This window comes from Aulonocara stuartgranti (genome assembly GCF_965226115.1).
Source record: "Aulonocara stuartgranti genome assembly, chromosome: 16".
NCBI classification, from domain to species: Eukaryota; Metazoa; Chordata; class Actinopteri; order Cichliformes; family Cichlidae; genus Aulonocara; species Aulonocara stuartgranti.
In genome coordinates, this window is record NC_138952.1 from 5,981,628 (window position 1) to 6,004,509 (window position 22,882).

The window sequence follows — 22,882 nt, forward strand, 5'->3', positions numbered from 1 at the left end:
TCCCAGGAAACATCTGGTTGGACTTTGCTAGTAAGGACATGTAGATGGTGCAATTGGAGTGAAATGGAAAAACACAAATGTTGAAAAATTTCCTCTCTGGTAATCTTGTACTGAGTGACATTATAGCACCTGAAAGCAACAGTTTCAGTTTCTGAACCTTCTTATCAACAGGGATTTATATTTTGATACTTTCAGGGGGAAAAAAAGACTTCTTTCTCCTCAGTCAGTTGGTAATATGAGAGCAGATAGGACCCTGTCAGCGGCACCACAGTGTTTACCCAAACACAGAGGACTGTCAGAGAATCCAGAGGTTCATGCTGTAGGGTCATTTTACCTTTAGTGGTCACTAACAAACCTAGCAAGCGTTATAATGGGCATGTACTTCTTATACGGTTTGCTTTTTGCATATGTTGGGCTGCCTGGACTCTTACTCTGTGATTTAGCTTTCCGATGCCCAAGCTGCACCGCAGAGGATATGATGGCATGCACCAAAGTCGATCCGCTATGTGCAGAGATTGTGAGGGAGCCAGGCTGCGGCTGCTGTCCGGTGTGTGCCCGGCAGGTGGGAGAGCTCTGTGGGGTTTATCTGCCAAGGTGCTCCACCGGTCTGAGGTGCTACCCAAGTATGGATGCTGACTTCCCTTTACAGCAGCTCATTCAGGGTTTGGGACAATGTGGACAAAGAATAGATGTGGATGTCTGGGAACATTTGAACCTGTCGGGGTATGGTAAGTTCTATGAAAAAACTGCTGCAAAGTAGTAGAATAAAGAAAGACCATTAAAGCTGCATTAATCTGTAGTTGCTGTTTTCAATCACTAAATCGCTTTTTATATTTAAATTGAATAAACTGAACAGAGAATAATCCCCCAAGGCTACATTGGCCTTACTTTTTAGACCTGGAGGAGACATGGATCTCTTCCAAACCATTCTACAGGGTAGGGGTTTTACTTTTTAGAACTCCTAGTGTTAAGACTTAAAGTTAGCTCCATGGCTACTTTGACAGGTACCTGGCAGCTACAGCCCATCACTGTCTGGGCTTTACCTCCACTAGTGGGAGCCTCTAATCCGGACTTCTTTTTTCTGCTGTTGGTGCCTTTTTGAACATTTTAACTAAATTATCTAACAGATAATCTGTGGAACTAACCATCTCGGCAATTTGTGCTTTGGCGAGGTATATTCAGTGTTTTGTCTGTTAAATGTTTCTGTGTTTGTGTAATTTAACTGTAAAGTTAATGAACACAGCTCATTAACCAAATTTGCTAGCTTTGCCTTATAGTGCTGCCATCCAAATACGTTCACTTCTTTCTCCAATAAGCCAACACAGTGGTAGCCAAAATGGTGGTGAAACTTCAAAATTCCGAAATCAAAACTAAAGGCTAAGATCAAGTCAAGGGTGATGTCACATCCATCTTTTAAATACAGTACATGATATATTGTTATATATTGAGGGGTCAAAACTAGGGATGGGTACCGGTATCATTATGGCACCGGTTCTGACATAAACGGTAGTAACCAGACCGAAAAGCAGCGCTTTTTTTTCCCCTGAGATGTCATACACTTTGGATTCCAGCCAATCATTTTATCTTTGCGAGCGTAGTAGGCGGGCCCAGGTACGTACATTCTTTTAGAGCAGAGCTACAGATTAAAAATGCCCAAGGCGAAGCTGTCAAAGTCTGGCTGTACTTCTGAGCAAATGATGCAAACTCAGCAGCCTGCAACAAGTGCTTTAAGGTGATACTGTGAAAAGGAGGTAACTCCTCGAATCTGATGAAACACCTAGCGATGTATAGCATTTTGTTAAAAGCCGAGAAATGCGCTGTATTTTCTAGCTTGCTGCGAGACCTCACACCGTGCACATCTACTGCGCGTGGTTTGCCTGTTATCTGCAGTGTTGCCAACTCCTCAGTAAGGAAAATCGCTATCGGTTGTCCTAAAAGTCGCTAGAAGTCGCCAAATGACGTCATCGCCTAATTTGCATAATTGGTCATGCTAATGTAATTGTAACCTACGCTGTTGGAGAGAGAAATAACATCGTAGAAGAGACATAAAGTGAGTAAAAAACGTCCTAAATGCAGTTAGAATTTATTTAGAACTACAAATTAAATTTATTTTAGCAATTGTTGTTTTTTAATGTCACAATTCCAACCCTGCTCCTTTATCCAGTCCTGGACCAGCAAAAGTGACCTGAAATAGGCACTCTGGTGGAGTTACTTTGTGTGTGAGAGTGTGTGTTTATAAGTAGTTTTAAACCTTGTGATCCACAAAACAGCATAACAGTAAAGGAAGAACTGACTGCGTTACAGTCAGTGCGGGAGCAGCGGCTTCGCTCATGTGCTATTCATTTGCTGTTCGGACGCACAGGTGTGAACGTCTCCTGCTCTGATAGCAGCTGGGGAGGACTATCCTCCGCCTGTGTGCGCTTTGGCACGGGTGAGGTGCCCAAGGCAGCACCCGCTGCTTGTTGAGAGTAAGAGCGATACGCGTTTGCACGTCAAAAAGTCGTCATAAATAAGTCTCCAATAATATCAGAAAAGTCGCCAGATTTGTCGCTAGTCGCTTTTTAGAAAAAAAGTCGCTAAGGGGGTCTGAAAACTCGCTAAATATAGAGCGACAAAATTGCTAAGTTGGCAACACTGGTTATCTGACCCGGAGTTAGCAACATTCCCCAAGAACCCGAAGAGGAGAGTTCTGGCCCCTAGCCCTGCCAGTGTAGCAGAAATGATGACGGATGATGATGGCAGCAGCAGCCGTTCTTCTCTGCGTGAGTAGCTTAATGTTGTTCGTGTGTAATTTATGTTGCTAACCACGTTATTAACTTAATGCATGTAAGGTGAACTAGCAAACATCATCATAGCTACATGCGGCTGTCCTCTTGTTTGATGGCAGATACTCCCTTCACCCTGGCCAAAAAGGCTAAAATGACCAAAGAAAAAGTGGAAAACAGCTAAACATGAGAGGTTTTTGGACAAAGTTTGTGTTTTCCATTGTTTAAGCACTGCTTCCAGCCAAGAGTGATGTCACAAATCCCCTATAGCTGCAGAAAAGGCTAACATTGTTATCTTTTTACAAAAAAACAGCTGAACACGAGAGGTTTTTGGACCAATTTTGTGTTCTCCATTCTTTAAGCACCATTTAAAAAGTACCGGTTTGGTACTGGTATCGGATAAAACCTAAACCATACCCATCCCTATTCAAAACCTGGCATTAAGGGTACAGGGGAGGTCATTGCATATAGTCTTTACAGAGTTAGTACTCATGAGAAGTACTCATGAATCCAGACTAGATTTCTTCTGTCTGTCATGTTGGAGAGAGGACCTAAAAGCAGACGCGTACAATCAGGACTAGACAGTTTTTTTAGGCCGGGAGAAAAACAAAAGAAGAATACAAAACAAAAGGAGACTCAGACTTTACTAATCAAACTGGGCAAAGCTAAACATTAAGATCATAGACTGTGAAACCCGGAAAGACACATGGAGGGAGGTGAACTGACATTCCAGTGAGGATGAAGGGGAACTCACACAATTTATACACATGAGGATGATTAGGGAAAGTGGAGGCCCACAGGAGGGACTAATCGGGCATAATAAGTCAGGAGAAATGAAGCTGAACACAATCCACATGAGACAAGGGACTGTCAAAATAAAACAGGAAGTGTCATGCATACCAAGACTCAGAGTAGGACTTGCAGGCAGGGATAAACAGACAGACTGGGGGTGACAAAGGATGAAACACAAAAAGAAGAACATGGAGACAGAGCACAGATACAAGGACAAGTGAGAGAGAGAGAGGGAGGGCGAGAGACATGACAGACAGGAGGGGACACCAAGTAGAAAACAAAGAGACCAGACCAAGGGAGCAGGAACTGAAACTGATAACACTTAAATAACTTGAAAATAAACTAGACACCTCTAACAATATAGCAGGGAAATTACCAGGGATTACCAAGCTCTACTATTTCTAGTCACAGGAACTAAACAAGAAAACAAAACAATATAAAATCCAGGTAATATGATCATTTCTCAAAATCAAAAATGAATTTAACAATATTCAAAAGGTCCAAAACACAGAGAAGTATATTAATTTCCTAGGAGTGGAAATCTAATTCATTATGATGTTAAATCACCTACGTCTGCATCACCACAGCTTAAACTGACACAGTGCTATATGTGATGGTCTGTGTACATCTGTTTTGTACATCCAAAGATTTGTCCTCTGTCAAGTATCTTCTGTACTGTGCTTTAACTGAGACTTCTCCTATATTCTCTTATACCTCAGCATGAAGTTATAACACAGAAGGAAAAACTTCACTGAGAATTAGCAGAGTCGAGACTACAGTTTCACTGCAGAACTCTTTTAATGTCAGAAAAACCACCATCTACATCAAACATATTTGTAACTATCCCAAAAGAAACAACCCAGAAATCCTGCTGGGACAGAGAAATGTTAAGCTTTGCTATCCCACATTACAGTTATTAGGGACAAAGGGTCACTATTGATTCCTGAAAATGAATGTTGACATATGCAATGTGTTTGGCAGGCAGTGGCAGACCCACATCTGTGAGCGCAAACCAGCAGTATCCCTCCAATGAACTCTAACATGTCTATAACCCACGTAGCCTCAAAGCTCTCGTATTGGGAATGCCTTATTTTGATGTAGGCTATTGTATTAAGGAGGAAATTTAATACACATTGAAACTTTTAAGGCTAGCATTCAATCATAAATGTCTCAGTGTCTGTTGTGAGCATCAGTGTCAGTTTGTTATTGGAAAAGAGTTTCTCTGAAGAAGAAGAAGAAGAAGAAGGTGGTGTGACCTATTTATATAAACTGCTTAGAGCTAAATATTTATTTGTTTATCTTGCGTCTCATGGCTACTGACTTAAATGGGAGAGGATAATGAAAACAAACCCATTTCCAATCCTGCAATTTTATCTGAGCACAGTGCACTCGGGATAGAATAGAATAGAATAGAATTCAACTTTATTGTCATTGCACATGCACAGGTACAGGGCAACGAAATGCAGTTTGCATCCATCCAGAAGTGCTTTAGTGATATAGATATATTACAATATATATTAGCAATAATATAGATATGTGAGTATGTGAGTATATTACAGAATGGGATGGGCTGGGCTCTATGCTGTGATTTATCACCTTTGGCGTTCAGATCAGTTAAAATACAAACGAGCATTGTTTTATAGGGCAGGTTGCACTCTGTTAAGCTTGACTTTTCAAGCATGGCAGCTATTTAATATCAACATCTGTCTTTCTTTGTACCCTTCAACATCCACATTTCGTTAACTGCAGGAAAGATCCTGAAGTTTACACTCTCACTTTTCAGTTCAACAAAAAAACAGTGTTGCTTTTTAGGATATTGTGCTTATTTGATGTGATCCTGGGTTCACGTGGGTCCTTTGGGTCACTGAAATGAGCAGCACATCAGCCTGAGTAAACAGTCTAGAGTTCATAACCTCCTTGAGCTTTGCTGAGACTTGGTGCTTTCAGCAGACAAACATCTGTGTATAAATATGTAAAATGTGTTGACTAGGGACAAGATTTTTCAGTTTCCCAGTTTCAATTTGTTGTCCAAGTAGTACTGATTAATCAACTGAGCACTTTGGTTGCATACAGGTAGGCGCTCCCTGTGAGACGGGAGTATGCTTGCCAAAGTGTTGTCTTTTTATTAACTTATCTAAATGGATAGACAGTAACCAGTGCATGGAATGGGAAGTCTCTGCCAAGATATCCTGTACTACACTGTGGAAACCCTGGAAGTCCACTCCAGGGCGTCAACTTGTGCTGTTTTGTCAAAGCCACTGGGATGGCTCATTTAGGTAGAGTTTGTTCCTCGTCCTTATAATCTATATGACAAGGTGGGTTATAGCATTGGTGAGAGGTACTTTTCACTCCAAAATCATCATTTTTTGAAGTGCACTATAGTTGCACTGGGGTGTTTTTTTTTTTTTGTTGTTTTTTTTTAACCAGAACCACAATCCCTTTTTTAAATCAAATTAAAGTAGCTTTCACTTCCTAAACCCAACCAGTGAGTGAATGCAGGGTTTAAAAATGACTAAGAAACACAAAGTTAAAAAATTGTGGAAAACAAAGGTCACAACTGGATGGAAACCATAACCTTCTGACTCATAAACCGGTGAGACCCCATGCCATAGATACCTCAAAATATGGATATAGCTTTGGATTTTGAAAACTAAAGCCAGTGCAGAAGTGCCTTTACCATGCCTTTAAAGTGTCTCTTTAATTGCCACCAGGAGGGTATCTCCTGTGGTTGCGAAAAGACTCATAGACTTCATATCCGTAGAAGTCTGTGAGAAAACCAGTCTTCCCTCACCTCTGCACAAACTGTCCTGAGTTTACGGGCTCGGTCATTTAAGCTATAAATCCAAGAAAGGAGGTCTAATCAGACTATGTTCATTAATGACTGAATGAGGAATTAGCCAATCAGTGAGGAGTTTTAAGCCCATTTCCATCACCCAAAAGGAAAATAAGAGAGATGGCAGAGGCTTCAGAAGAGAACTTCATAGACCATCTTTCAAACCGTCTAAATTCCCGTCCAGGATACAGCAGAGGTTAAAGATATCAGGCATGATGATGATGTCAGAAAGGAGAAGTAAAGGTTGGTTGTAAGCATTTTACAGACATGCAGCTGCCAGTATTTGGTGCACTAAGGTTTTAGTCTGGTGATGATTGTGAGCTCCAGTCTTGACATCAAACCAAATATTCCCTTCCTTTAAATTCTGGACAAAGGAAATGAATTCACTGACTCCGATGAGGTGCTGAAGTCTATGGCAGGTGTGGAAGATCTGTCAGAAACATGGATACATCATTATGCAGCAATATTTGGATTATCCATTAACATTTCAGCATCCACTGTATTTATGCAGGGACGATCTGTTGAGCAGCACAGAATGTTTGCTCAAAACAAATTCGCTTGACTTACTTGAAAGGCTGAAAGTCTGCGCTTACACTCCACAACATTATTTTAAGTCTGCTGCTGCCAACGGTTTGGGGAATTGTACAAGGGAGAGTTTCTCTAGTGGCCAGTCAATCAGTGATTGGGCTTGGCCTGAATGCGTTGCATCGAATCCAGCTTAAAAAACAGGCCAGAAAATGATGCATGATTTGCATTTAAACAAATTGAATTTCCATTGACATACTAGAGTTACTAGCAGTGTGTATGGTGGATACTGGATTTTAATTTTGATTTCTGCTAGCCTTCCCACAAATATACCAGCATACTTGCTCTTTCTTTTGCCTGTCTCTTTGATAGACTAGCAAATTTACAGACGAGGAAATAACTGAATCGATCACATATTCTGCTTGGCAGTGGTAAATAAAGTACCGGTTAAGTGCTCCAGTAAACTCAGAGAATGATTACATTTAAAACTCTTTAGATATGATTTTATGACCTAACAATACTGTGTAGAGAAACCCAGCAATCCCTTCAAGCACAATGGGAGGACCACAGAGATGAGCAGCTAAATGAAATTCACCCATTAATTAGAGCTAATTTGTCAGCCTGCAGTGCAGGGCCAAACATGTCTTCTGAGAATAAGGCCTGCTGCTACACGGTACACAGTTCTCTGAAGACAGTACAAAATCTAAATCTGTACATAGAGCTTGGACTTGGGGTGAAACCCTCCATGCATGGACAGGAGCTTCCTTGTCTTGATGTCAGTGGCTTCTATTTCCTCCTTTGGCCATCTTATTATCCTAGCAGGGTACCTGATCACCGGCAGGGAGTAGGTGTTGATAGAGAGAGATAATATATATTGTATAATATACTGAGATGGATGATTGTTTGTATGCATAAGCTAAAAATAAATGATTAAAGTACAGATGATTAAGATGGATAAAATTATATTATTTACAAATACGGGAAGTCATTGCATTAAGCTCATAGATGTGATGTGTGTTCTACTTGCTAGTCTGTCTATAAGGTGCAGTACTATACTGTAGCAGGCGGGGGAGCATACAGTCAGAACAATCCGGTTGTTCAGTCTGACGTCACTAGCCGTGTCTGGGTCTAAACTCCGCTGCAGGTTCATATATCAAACGATCACTATGGCATTACTGAGAGTTGAAAAACTGTCTAAAGTCTTTCATCTTTAATAAAATGATCAGCGTTCTGCTCTACCAGGTGTAACAATTGAGTTTAACATCCAGGCATCCATGAAAACGTAATTTATGACATTTAACGGAGTTAGAAGTTAGCAGGAAGTTAGCTCGCTAGCTTCTATCTAAATACAATATAGCATGTCCTGACTGCAGGGTTTTGGAAACAAATTAAAACGTACAGCTCTGCTATCACTTCCAGCATAAATGAAGACAGAAAACTAAACAGCAGTGACGTTTGTAGGGTTACTGAAGTTGGGCTAGCTGGTATATAATGATGTGCTACGTGACCGCTAGTGACACAGCTATGTTAGCATAATATAAACAAGCTAACTTTTTTTCCACTCGATAAAACTTAACGTGAGTTTTCTTGGTGGTCAGAAACAAATGTAATCGCATGGCAGGATGCTGTAAAAGGACCAAACTTCAGCCAGGAGAACAACTGAGATAATCCATCCACAATACGAGGTTAGTCATTCATATACTGCTGCATGGGCTGGGCTGTAGTTACATCCTAAGGTTTTAAAAACTGAGCTTAAATAAATGATTAGCGGTAATAAAAGCCGAGGGAGGTCAACGGTGATCACTGACTGTTTTAGGAGCTTTTTGAGATCAAATAGAAGAAAATACATAACATTAAACATGTTAACAGCACAAAAGCCATATTAAACGCAGGCTACTTTAGACCCGGAAGTAGGATTCGTCACGTCATCACTGAACAACCGGATAGCAGACACCTGGCTCCATTGTTTCCTCACTTTAACACCTCTACTCTTCCTAATTTCATTTTTGATTTTTGTCCCATGTCCAACAGCATACTGTCAACAATATCTTTTTGTTAAAATAAATATTTAATGACCACCAATTTGCAATGATTAAGCTGCACTCAACCAGGAAGAGAAACTCGTGAGATTGGAATCTTTTTACTAGAGTGCTACACAGCAAATCCAGCATGTCCAAATTAACACTGTCGGATTTGATTTCAACACTATTAAAGTGTCTATATGGGTCCACACCAGAGAGTGTTAATTTAACTCTTTTTGGAGAGTTGGTACGTTAACTCTGATTTAGTGTTAAACACCAAATCTGTCTGGAGTTGATAATTTAACACTTGGTGTTAAGAGTTTATATATTAACTCTCAAAGAGTATTTTAGTTTAACTACGTAAGAGTTATCTTCTAATTCATTCTTAAAAGCGGGAATTTTACTGTTCTGAACTTCTAGAAATTTCTTTTGGAACTAAACATTTACTAAAAAGATGCAATGGTTTTTGAAAAACATTTATTCTGAACTGTGCACCACAATTTCAAAACATTTTCTGAAAGATGTAACAGTATACATGTTCTCACTTTCATTAGAATTGTGTTTATCAAAAGGTCTGACATGGTAAATGCAAATAACAGCATTCTCATCACTTATTTCTTCAATACAATTTGCATGTCCTTCATTCATCCCTTTGTGGAACTTCAACGCACTTCTGCTCTCCCCCATATTCCATCTTCACAAGCATATCCTGTGTGGTGATTGAATAAAAATTAGTTGACACTAATTAATGGCACAAATAATCCAGTAAACAATTGCAGCACAGTAAAAAAGAAAAAGGAATCCTCTTTGAGCCATTACTTGTGTAAAGTATTTTCCCAAAAGACAAGGACACAGGCAACAGGTAATACTGAACTAAATGTAAAACCTCAACCTTTTTCATTTTTACCTAAACCGTGTGCACAAAACTCTGGAGGGATCTATGCTAACGTAGAATCCAGTCAGGACGTCTGCTACTGCTGTTTGCTCGTTTTTTTTATTTTTATGGGCGATCGGTTTCAGGCTTCAAGCAGCACCGTTATACCAACATTTCACATTCTACACATTGTTTTAGGTGTATTTGACCAAAAGTTTGACTGAAAATTCACATGCAAGCTTTTTTCAAGGCTGTGGTATTTGCCCGCAAACAATACCTTTCAGCTAGCTAAAACAGAATATTATGCTATCACCGAGCAACATGGCTAATGCCTTCCACACAGCTTTGTCTCAACTCCAACATCCTGCATCGTCCCGGTCCCCAAAAAGAACCGGCCCAATGAGCTGAATGACTTCCGACCGGTGGCACTGACGTCACATCTTATGAAGACTCTAGAGCGGCTCTTCCTCAACCTCCTCCGACCACAGGTACAACATGCCCAGGACCCACTACAGTTTGCATACAAGGCGGGTGTCGGAGTGGAGGATGCCATCCTGTACCTCCTACACAGAGCCCACTCACACCTGGATGGGGGAAAAGGCACGGTCAGGATCCTGTTTCTTGACTTTTCCAGTGCCTTTAATACCATCCGGCCCTGTATGCTTCAGGAAAAACTGAACAGGATGGAGGTGGACCCCTGCCTGGTGGCTTGGATCTCCGACTACCTCACCGACAGACCACAGTACGTCAGGCTGAAGGACATCACGTCTGACACTGTGGTCAGCAGCACAGGAGCACCACAGGGAACTGTGCTGTCCCCTCTTCTCTTCACCCTGTACACCTCTGACTTCTGCTACAACTCTGAATTATGCCATATTCAGAAGTTTGCAGATGACACGGCCATCATGGGGTGTATCTGGGATGATCAGGAAGAGGAGTACAGAAGTCTGGTGAGGAACTTTGTCGCATGGAGTCACACAAACCACCTGCAACTCAACACCTCAAAGACTAAGGAACTGGTTGTGGACTTCGGGAGGTCCAGAGAAGGTCCACTGCCGGTTCAGATAGAGGGGGAGGAGGTGGAGGTGGTCAACAAGTACAAGTACCTCGGGCTGTGGGTGGACAATAAACTGGACTGGTCATGCAACACAGAGCACCTGTATAAAAAAGCCCAAAGCCGACTGTACTTCCTCAGGAGGCTGAGGTCTTTTAACATCTGCAGGAAGCTCCTGAGGATGTTTTACCAGTCAGTGGTTGCTGGAGTACTTTTCTATGCTGTGGTGTGCTGGGGGAGCAGCACAGCAAAGAGGGACTCATCCAGGCTGGAGAAACTGATCAGGAGGGCTAGCTCTGTGGTCGGCATGAAGCTGGACACTCTGGTGACAGTGGCAGAGAAAAGGACATTAAAGAAACTGCTGGACATTATGAACAATGCTGGGCATCCTCTGCACACGGCCATAAACAATCAGAAGAGTCTGTTCTGGTTGCTTCTCCCCAAGACAAGAACTAACAGACTTAAAAACTCCTTTGTCCCACACGCCATCAGACTGTTTAACTCCTCTCTGGAGGGGAGAGGGAGGGGAAACAGGAGGACAAAGGAGGGGGGAACAACTAAGCTGTAGTGCCTCTTCACCTCACTGTACAATACCTTGTGCAATACTTTTTGTAAATAGTCAACAGTGCAATAGACTCAATACTTGAAATGTGCAATTCACTTGTATTTTTATTTTTTATTCCTATTTATTCTATTTATCCCCTTTGTATATTTTATTTATATTTGTCTCTGTATTTATATATGTGTGTGTGTGTGTGTGTGTGTGTGTGTGTGTGTGTGTGTGTGTGTGTGTGTGTGTATATATATATATATATATAACAATTCTGTAACTGTAACTTCGGTCGTTGCTGTGCTTTTTTTGGAAGTCGAATTTCCCAGAGGAACCCACCCGAGGGATTAATAAAGTTCTATCTTATCTTATCTTATCTTATCTCTTAAAGAGCCACAGAAGTAAAAGCTCATAATAATAATTGAAACAATCTTTGAAAGAATGACTTACCAAGCATGGCAAACAACTCAAATATGTAGAGCAAAATGTTCTGAAACGGCTTCACTTCAGCTTCGATTGGAGCCGTGCTGGAGGCGGAGTCTGTGAATTTACTCTATTGGTGTCATAGCCCCTCTAGGAGTTCAGAGTTAAGAGGTCAAGAGTTAATGTTTCCATTGTAACACCTCCAGATTTGACAGAGAAACACTCATTTTTAACACTCGATTTTAACTACTATCATTTTACACCTCAGAGTTACATTAAAAGAATGTGACTCTACTTAGAGTAAAATTAACTCTACTTTTGCAAGAAGACTATTAACACCAAAACATTTAACACTTTTGAATTTGCTGTGTATGCACAGAAATGTGCTTGTATTATTTTGGTGATGCAAAAAATATAAAAATGTTGTTATACTTTATTCTAATCTGAGTGTTTTACACTGCTGTAACTGCAGCTGATAGGACACGTAGAGAACACAGTGGAGGGTAGAACACACAGCAGGAATACCTGTTCAATCAACACTGATTTGACTTTGATCTTTGATTTCCATGTCTCCCTCATCAGGTTGTGGCATCCAGTTTAAAGTTTCAGAGTTCTGATGTGTAGCCAGAGTTCTCATGTTGGCAGCCAAAACCTTCCCCTAACCACAACCATGAATTAACCATTGTTTTATTATCATAACCATCTACCCCTACCCATTCATTCAACACATCGGTGGGTTGGACAGAATCATCCAATAGTGACGTTCATAAAACCACTCAGACCGCCAGTCGTCAACTGAAAAATCCCCACTGCGCAAAGCACAAACCTGTTTTGCACTTTCCTTGTGCTTCTGTTTATTTCTCTCTCCTTGTCTCTTCTTTGTGGCGTCGGTGGTCTTAGACTGCCCTTAATGGCCTGAAGGGGTTCCTCTGCTGAGACTTGCTGCTTCTCCTTCACTCACACTCTATGGTCTTTAATTATTCTGTGTCGATTTGTGCTGCACACAGTAGAATGTGTGAAAAGTTAAAGCTATAACACATCACTTTGGGTGGGAGTTGCATGTGGGTGCCTGCAAACCTGAGAAAACTCCCTCTGAGGTGTAAATAGCCCTCTCTCCTTCTCTTTCATATTTTAAAGCACATTGAGAAGTTGCAGGTTGCATACTGCATTAATTATCAGATTAAGATTCAGAAAACATATAAAGTTTGTCAAACATAATATTCTGATGTCTTCAGATTAAACTATGCAATAGATGCATCTTCACCAGCAACATTCTGCCTCCAAATGAATGCTCACAGCACTGCCTGTATAGCAATATATTATACTGCACTTTGAACTAAAGTGTTTGCAAAAGGTTGCCTCTGTGTTTGCATGGAGGCACACAGAGTGATGTTAACATTTGCTTCTGACTACCAGGCAAAAAGAAGTCCGAAGTTCATTCTTTTAATCTGTTTTTTGTTAAACCTGAGAACCTTCTCCACCTTGCCCTACCACAGCAGTAATGTGCAGCTTCCACAATGACTGACTGAAGTGCTTGTTTAAACACTGCCTAAGCTCACAGGCTATGGAACAACAAGGCGAGGGATACTTTTCCCCCCTAAGTCTGTACAGAGTTAGTGTAATTTTTAAAAAATCAGCCACAAAATTAAAATCTCATCCCTGATATTTTGTTGGTCACGCTGCCAAAACCACTCTGAGCAATTGCATTGAGAACCGCACCTCTGGAGTTTGTGGTGGTGTTCTGCACTAAAACATTGTCAACAAATAGTTTATTTGTTGGGGTTGGGGTGGGGACTCCATGAATCTGCATACTCTAGCTGTTCCATCAGATTAGAAGCAGGGAGGCCAGGTTAATGTCTTGGGGTATTTTTCATGTGCTTTTTCATGATTTTCTGCATTGCTCTGCTGTGGGAAAGTGCTGCTGCTGCAGAATATGGCACAATCAAGAAGTGTGTGTTTGGACTGCAAGACCGACAAAGGAGCATTCGCACATCTTCAGATCGCTCTCAGTGTAAAATGTAATTGTTCCCAGAACTTAAAAAGTACAGCATACTTAAGATGACTAAGTTTAGGCAACCTAGTCATTGTGAGCTTGGTAAGTTTCATGTATAGTGGGGTCTTTTATTTTGAAACATGATTATTCCTGTGTCTGACTTCCTGCCTTGCTCATCTGCTCTGTGCATCTTGGTGTGGCTTCTCTCAAAACTAGAACTGGTCCAGTTTGATTGATAAAATGGTGCATTTGATAGAGTGAAGAGCTGCTTCTGGAATACATTGCATTCGGTGAAATTGTAAGCGTTTTGTTGTGTTGGTATTGTCAGCTCAGAGTTCAGGGATGGAATATAAGCCTGCAGTTATTCAACAAACGTATCTTAAGCTTTAATGTCTTGGATATTAGTTGTATTTAGTAAAGTTACTTAAAACAAAACAAAACAAAAACAAACATGTCACACTGGCATAAAGACTATAACATGTCTCTGGCCTTTCTCTGCAAGATACATTTTGGTAAGAACTGACCTAAAACCTCTTTAACGGAAGTGACCAGTAGATATATTGGATCACACCACCTGCACATGAGCGTATGCATGCAACACAACTGCATAAAAAATCTGCCAAACCCTCCGTGTTACTGGAGTCTTGAGCAGTGAAATGCTCTCACGCCTCCTCACCTGCATAGTTTCTCTGCTGTCTGGTGGGTTTTCTCAGAGTTTTTTCCACCGTTAAACAGAGTTAATGAGAAGCTGTGAAAAAGTGAAGCCGCAGGTTCTACTTCTTAATTAATGGCATCAAGTATATTTAGTAAAGCTCCTGGAGAAACTGAAGAGTTGGGCATCAACTGAAATGAGTTTTAAGGTTATTTCTTAAATGCAATTTTTAAATAAATGATAAATATTCTTGAAGCAATCACATATAAACAACATTCTGGGGGTAAGTTTACAATGAATATATCAGCACCCGAGAGCCTGTTTTGAAAAATAATTGACTTTGACCTTTTTGCCTCTTAAGCCTGACAATCAGTGTAGAAGCACCAAAAGTTTCCTGTTAACAACTACAAAGGCAGCTTCATTGCTTAAAATGACACACAGCCACATAGAAGAGTTGAAAGAGAGAGCTTACTGTAAAAGGTCTGAAGGGGATCTTCATTATTCTGTTTCTTTTTGTACATTTGCCAGCTGTAAAGTGTTTGAAGTGGTTGGGGCTTAAGAGGAACCATTTACACAGACAGTGGGTTTAAAGTAGTCCACTTTCTTGGACGTCAAAGCCCAGTCAATTTGAGACCAGCTCTGCTGTATATGATAACAGGACAAATACATTAAGCAACTCTGGAAAGACATTACTCATTCTGTGCTATGAGAGGACTGTGAAAGCTTCACATCGAGGCAATACCCAAAGCCAACACTGCAAACAGCTCGAGACAGGTAGTTTCTATGGCGCTGAAGACAGAATCAACAACACAGTATTGTGATGACAGCTGTTGGCTAAAGACAAGTTTGGGGTTTTTTCTGCTTGAAAATGCAGTCATGAGTTCCTATAAGTGTCTGTAGAGGCAGTTCAAACACAACCGCAGAAAAGTGTTTACAAGCTGTGTATCTACCTTATTTAACTCAACCACAACACAGCATTCCTGCTTCATTCACTTTTGCATTGCTAAGGGGAAATAATGCTTTACATTACCCATCCATCCATTTTCTTCCACTAACATTTATGTTGTGAAGCTATAAAATGCTTTTATGTGTTTCTGACGGCAGATATCATTTCTTCTTAAAAGCAAGCCCTTGCTTGATGTGCCCTGCAAAACCTTCCCAAGTCAAAGATTCCTTCGCAGTTCATGAATATCTTAACAAAACTTGGAACAAAAGTCTGAATTTGTATGCTGAAGTGGAGGTTGGAAGCTTTTACATGTAGTCAACACTGACAGATTGTAGGGAATTTAATTTGACCGCTTGAAACTTAAGGACTCATTTATGGTCACAGTCTGTCCATGTGGAGCTCACATGTGAATCTTTCCAATCTCGATAAGAAGACGATTTTGGCTTGAGGGATAGTAACGCTGGTCAACCAGTCTGTCCAGTACTGTTGCAAATAAAAATATACCACTAAAGATTGGATGGATTACAGTGAAATTTGGTCCATCCATCCACCCTTCCACTTATTCCGTTTTGTTTACAAGCCAGTGGATGTTTTTGCTGGTCTAAGGTCTTCCCCAGGGTTTCCTCTTGGTTGGACATCTCACTTTGGAAGCACGCTAGAGAGATTCCCAAACAGCCTCAGCTGGCTCCCTTTGACATAGAGTATCACAGGCTTTACCTCCAGCCCCTCTTGAACAACTGAGCTCTGCCTCACTGCACTATCCCAAACCACAAAATTGAACACTTTGGCTTCTCTCAGAAATTCTGTCCGTAGAACTTATGAACATAATTGTTGACAAAGGGCAGCCTTGGCAGGGTCTATGGCCATCGTCCACCATTTGCCTCTGTTAACTGACATGATATGCAAAGCTAAATGAAAAACTAGCCATAATTATTGGTATCCTTTTCCTTTAGAAAATAACAGGTCCCTGACACTGGATAGTGCTTCTCTGAAGAATGTCTTGGAGATCATCTAATTTCATTGTTCTCATTTCATTGTGTCCCAGATGCATCAAACTGAGCCTCTTCCATGTTTTACAGTGGGGGTGGGGTTCATTCTACATTCCTCTGTGACCAAAGAGCAGATGTGTCTTACAAAAACACTTCCAGAAGCATTGTGACTTGTCATCTTAGATTTTTGCTAATTTCTATCAACTTTAAAATGCTTTCTTTCCAAATCAGGATTTTCTTTCATTCAGGACGCAACATGTGATTTGACAAGACCCTGTAAAACTATGAACCCGGGGGGTTAGCTTCCACGTACCTATTGAACCTTTCCTTGGTCCTTTTTCCACCGCTCAGACTATCTTCCTGATTAACCTGGAGTCAGTGTTTTACTAGGAACACATCTAGAGAGAATGGGTACTGACCTTCAAATTTCTAGTAATTCTCCAAACCTGATGAGTACTTCTCATTGTATGATATACACAGGAGTACTATAGGTTCAGTGATTGTAGGAGTGAAGACAGTGGCGGTAGAACGCTGTCATTTGGGAAACTATGAACACATTTTTATGTTTCTTGCATGTTAAATGTTGGTCCTTTTAAAATGCTTCTTTCATCCAAAGTCTTGTATAATCAGGCTCTATCCTATCACAAAGACTGCATGTATGATACTAACCCAACCTAAAAATTTGCTCCCAGGCTTCAGGCTCACTTGTGGTTCCTTGAGTTTCTAAAAGTAGACTGGGCTCTAAAAGTAGAGCCTTCAGGTATCAAACCCCTTTCCCATGGAAACAGCTCCCAGTCTGGGTTTGAGAGACAGACACCATCTCTACTTTTAAGGCTAGGGTTCATACTTTAAGCTTTGCTTTCTGGTAAAGCTTAAGTCTGGATCAGGTGACCCTGAACCATCCCTTAGTTATGCTGCTGCTGCTGGGGGACTTCCCATGATGCACTGAGCATCTCTTCTTCCCCTTTGTAACCAACTGCTTCTCCATAGGGAATTAACTGATTTGGGGTTATCACTCTAATATAGTAGGATCTTTACTTTGTAATACAGGTGGAGTACAAAGCGCCTTAAGGCAAGTGTTTATGTAAACTGATGCTACATAAAATAAAAATTAGCGTAACTGTGTTGAAAACATTTGTTGGTCAAATAATTCACTTTTGTTTTTTTAGTTATGATTTATTTTTGTTTTTCTTTAATTGCTTTAATTTTCTTTCAAGAGGAAATTTCCAAATTTGCCAGAAAGGGATTTGTAAGACACAAGTTTCTAGCAAAATAGAAGCCGGACTTGCTCATTTTGCACACCTGGCAGAGCGTGCACCAGCACACATGAGCACAGACACATTCAGACAGTGCCATGGCATGTGTAAGGAGCTCCCAAGATTTGGGGGAAGGCTTCCTTCTCAGGCTTGATTTACAACCTCTTCTGCTTCAGTGCTAATTACAGACACACACGGTCTTACACAAATACACACACTCTCACACACCCACAAAGCCTCTGGCAGGAAAGTTAGATGCCATAAAAAATCCTTACTCAGCATGAAAAGCCTTCATCAGATGTGCATCCTCACGAGTCTGGACTCACCTTCACTGACTGCCAGTCTACCTTAGGACTATAATTCATGACTGTTTTGACTGCTACGCTGATGAAAGTCCATACAGTTTTAACCCCCTGATGTAGTTCTGTTTTAAAGTTACAGTCATCAGCATCGTTAAATTCACTGTCTGGATCTGCCCTGAATGACCTCAGTGGATTGTTTTGTTGTTTGTGCTTTGTTTCTCCTGTCGCCACCAAATGATGAACATACTTTGCTATAACAGTCAACAGTAACTGCTCTCACAGAGACCCCCACTGCTCAGTGTAGCTCAGTATTTTAAACCTAAATGGGCTGGATGTAGCACTTGGCCATTTCACAAAAAACATCTTAGCACGGTTTGGTCCACACAACGGCTGGCTGCACAGAATTAGTCACATGAAGCAGGAGGGTCACAGGATGCCTTGAGGACACAGAATGACTTTGTCCTTTAATTCTAGGATTAAGACAACTTTTCAAAGGGCCTGTTATTAGATAAATAATTACTTTTAATAGTAGCTTTGATTACTGAATAGATAAATATAGATGAGTCTTGAGCATTTTAGTAAGCACAGATGTTGTACACACTAAAAACTGTGAGGCAATTTTTAGTGTGTACAACATCTGTTTGTTAACTAAAGAAACCACAAGAAAACTTTCATACTCAAACAAATGACACAAAATAAGGTTTTCTAGGAACCTAACAAGTATTGAATGTTACACAAGGATCGAAACCAAAAAGCCATGAAGTCTGAATGTTTATCTGGACATATGCTACACATTAACTGCATTTGCTTTGTGTGTTTATTTGCTGCAGAGGTGCATGGGACTGAAAATCCACTCACCGGGAGACCGCCTCTAAACCCATGGATTTGGCAGAAGACCGCCCTCGAACAATACCTTCAGGACCGCAGAACAAGGATGAAGATAAATCAGAGAGTATCTCAGGTCAGGGTTAAATCTTTTTCCTATAATTTAGCTACAGGTAAACAATTCAGGGTTCATTTCACTGGGATTTGTTTTTGTAGACTAACTGGTAACCTGAAGTATATTGGCTCCATGTCTGACATAATTGGATCCACAAGTTATTATAAATCGTACGAGCAAAACTGTTGTAATTATATATTGTAACCTCCCCTGCAGCTCATCTGCCTGACATGGAAACAAAGAAGCATGTCGTTAAAAAGAAACAGCTGAAAAGAAAAAAAAAATCTCAGCAGTGTGTAATGTAGGGGCCTATTCGTTACCTGCCTATGTTACATCTTCTTTCTAGGCCTACAAAAGATAATCATTACAGGATACAGCGAAATGTTTGCCCATCAAAAGAAGCAGTGACACAAGGTCAAAAATGTGCTGTGTGAGCAATAATGTCTGGTACAGTGGTGCCCTCCTCTGGGCACTGTTTTACTCAGACAAACAGATTAATATGTGCACACAATAAACACACACTCACTTTTTAATCCTTGACATTCTCTATATTTTTATGCGTTTTACAGGCCCAGCTCAATCTCAGTTCATAGCTTACTTGGTAGGCTCCACATTTTCCACCCTGTACCATGCTTTAATATAAGCGCTCATTTATGTGCTTTAATAGAAACTGTGAGTGTTGAAAAATACACCAGTTGATATGAGCTGAGGTGACAGTTACAGTGACATCAGATTCTTAATGCAACGACTATTTGTTTGTAGAGAAATTCTTTGTATAGCTTTGGCAGCTGAAGGCCTTGTGTTTGAAATGCTTTCAAACATAATGACACATTTCCACTCTGATGATTTACTGATGCGTTTGTTAATTAAATAGAAAGTTGCAGAAGCAACAGTGCCCCTATTCAGCCACAGGCGTCTTCAGTAACTGCTCATAATGAGCACCTTTACTATGAAAAGTGATCTTGTTTTTCTCACCACAGTGGAGTGGCAGTTGGCAGTTTGATGCAGTCTTTACATTAAAACCCCGCCCCCTTCCATTCTTTAGCACTCACTCATCATTTCACAGTGCAACACCGCAAAAAATTAAAAACAGTTCCTAGAAAGTCGTCAATGGGCTGGCGTGCAAGCACACATATCCTGTTTCATGCAAATGAGCTTGGGCCTGAAGGGGGCTACGCATATGGACGCCCATATATGTCTCAATAAGACAAACAATGATATGCTTTTGCTCATTTTCTCCCTCATTTAACAACCTCGCTTGTAGCCAAACAAAACAAAATACACCAAGAAATAATAAGCGGGGCGGTACAATACAATGTCAAGATCATTAGAAGCAACAAAGGAGACAGTGCAGTAAAAGGAGTCGTGCAGCTGGGCAAGGGGAGGGACTTGCCCAGCACTTTGTTGTGAATAGTCATTGGAGATCATAGAGCTATATGCTGAACACAGGCTTCACTGTCAGAGCTCTGGTTGTGACAGATTTCTCTCTCTTTTTGTCTCTCTCAATTTTCTTTTTGACAAAAATAAAAAAAAACTGTGACAGCCATATTCATTCAGTACATGCAGACATGTAAGAGGGAACCAGCCCATTTTTATAGAAAAAGATACCAATGGGCGAGTCTGTGGCTCCACAGTACAGAGAGGGACACAGGGAAGAGTGGTGTCCATAACTTCCAAAGCCAATAACAAAATGTAAGATATAATATATCCAACTTAATTCATAAAGATTAAATTACTGCAATCCAATAATCCAATAACAAGTATAATAGTCAGGTTCTCATCAGTGTACCCTAGTTCCCTAACACATGATGCAGACCTCATTAAGCCAGCTCACTCATATTCCAACATAGGCTCAAGTAGCATTGGGTGCCTAGGCTGACCTGGAATCAAACCACTGATCCAATGTTGCTACCAGACTATCCAGCTGTTATTTTGTTGACTGTTGACCTAATGAGAGAGGTTATATGCAACAAGTGGGAATTATAGAAGAGCCCAAGACCAAAGATCCACTCTGGTACCTCAGTGCTCTAACATCTGTAAAAGAAAGCTACTGCTGAAGATAGTGATTCAGCGGCTACAGCGCACTGGGAACCGTCGTTGACTGCCGCCATGATTCTAGCCTACGTCACAGCGTCATGTGCGCTTTTTACATCCAACACAAAAACTGCAGTCGTGGTGCTTTGACTGTACTCAGAACTCGGAAATTCTGCCTTCTGAATAGGAAGATGTAGGTAACACCAGACTGCACATGAGCTGCATACAGGGCTGGACTGTGACAAAAAATCGGCCTGGGCATTTTGACTCTGGGCCCACCATTATAGGAAAAATCATAAAGCCTTTGAATGAAAACAAACACTGTTGTGACAGTGATGTACACTGTCTTGATGGTATATATGCGTTAATCTATCAATCGTTTGTTGTAAGGCTCAAATAATTATTTTTTAAAAGCTAGACATTTTAAATGAGAATAAGAAAGAAAAGTATTTCTTTGTGCGCCCCTCTCCCTGTTAAGGCCCTACCTTGCCCCCCCTGCACAGTAACCAGCTGATCAGTTTCATGATTGAAGTAGAAACGGGAGAGGGAGAGAATGAGAGAAGAAGAGGCAGCTGACAGCAAAAGACAGAATAACTCCAGCTTTGTGTCTTTTTCATTGTAGCTGAAGTCTGGGACAAACTGTGTTCCTTTTCACCTCAATACTAAACGCGTAATATTTTGTCTGAATACGGAACGATTCCGTTTTTTACGGGACGGTTGGCAACTCTACTAATTAACCTTATGAACAAAATAAAGTTCAACATCAGTAACATCATAGCACCCACCCCGCTGTATAGAAACCCCGTCATGCTAGCTAGTACGCAGTACGAAAAACTCAGCATAACGAAAATAAACTCCACCTAAACTTGGTTTATATCTGACCCAGATAGACTGCAGGTCATAACTTCTTACCTGAAGTTCAGTTCACCTGACAGTCAGACCGGCGGCCGCTACGAGGCTAACAGTGCACTGATAACATTCATCAGGAAGTACATGGGGCTGTGGAAGAGAACACTATAGACCCATTCCAGGGAATTTCACAAGTTACCATCAAGTGCAGGATATACCAAGGTGACGCGGTTCTGCATAGGCCTCCCCCTAAACCAGCTCATAACAAAGAGTGAACACAGATATACTGTAGATTCAGGAGTGGTGAAACCATCAGCTGTCAGTCATAAGTGAGTGAGACATGAATTTACTGATCCACCTACTTGGGGTTAACAGGCGGGATTGAAGAGGATTAGAACACTATTATGGAAGACCAAGGCCCTGCATGGGATGTATCATAGACAGACAGAAGATGTGGCTAAGATAGTGTACTGGCACATCTGTACCATATACAGATTAGAAGTCCGTAACTCCCAATCAGAGATACCACCACAGGATGTTGAGAACAACAGTGCAGTGGGACTTCGAGTTCCAGACAGACAAGTTGCTGGCCAACCAATCAGACATAGTGGTGGTTGACAATGAAGACCACAATTTTAATAGATGTGGCAATCTCAGTGGACAGCAACATCAGGAAGAAGGAGCACAAGAAAATAAAGAAGTGCCAGGAACAACTGGAGCAGATGTGGAGGTTAAAGTCCTAAGTGGTAATAGAAGTATTAGGAGCTGAACTCCCAAACTGGAAGAGAAACTCCAGGCACATCATCAGGTCAGTCGTGGTGACAGGCTGCAGTAAATAAAAATAAAAAGATAAAGACTATTACACCAAACCACTTCTGTAAAAGGGGTGTCTAAATTACAACTTAAGGACTGCTTGTCCAATCTTGAGACATCAATCTCAACACGAGTCTTTCAAGAACACACATGGGCAAAATACAGCCCAGAATCAGTCCAGGGACCATCTTAATCTGGCCACTAACATCCCAATATGTAGGAGCAGGGACTCTGCTCTGAAACTAAAAGTTGTCTTTGACATGTTGGTTTA

General features: G+C 40.9%; 1 protein-coding gene and 1 long non-coding RNA gene across 2 annotated transcripts in view; one reads left to right on the forward strand and one right to left on the reverse strand.

Annotated features, from left to right (window-relative positions):
* The first annotated feature begins 245 nt into the window (after window positions 1-245).
* The window catches only part of LOC309691081 (insulin-like growth factor-binding protein 2-B), a 29,179-nt gene continuing 6,542 nt past the window's right edge, over window positions 246-22,882 (forward strand). The window contains exons 1-2 of the mRNA XM_082508617.1: window positions 246-728; window positions 18,806-18,936. Coding sequence (XP_082364743.1) covers window positions 371-728; window positions 18,806-18,936 — 489 coding nt within the window. The 5' untranslated portion in view covers window positions 246-370. The remainder of the gene's footprint in view (window positions 729-18,805; window positions 18,937-22,882) is intronic.
* On the reverse strand, window positions 9,397-12,198 carry LOC309691087. The gene is made up of 2 exons (XR_014271885.1): window positions 11,865-12,198; window positions 9,397-9,645 (listed from the first exon to the last, which is right to left on the reverse strand). It is a non-coding gene; the product is annotated as an uncharacterized lncRNA (long non-coding RNA).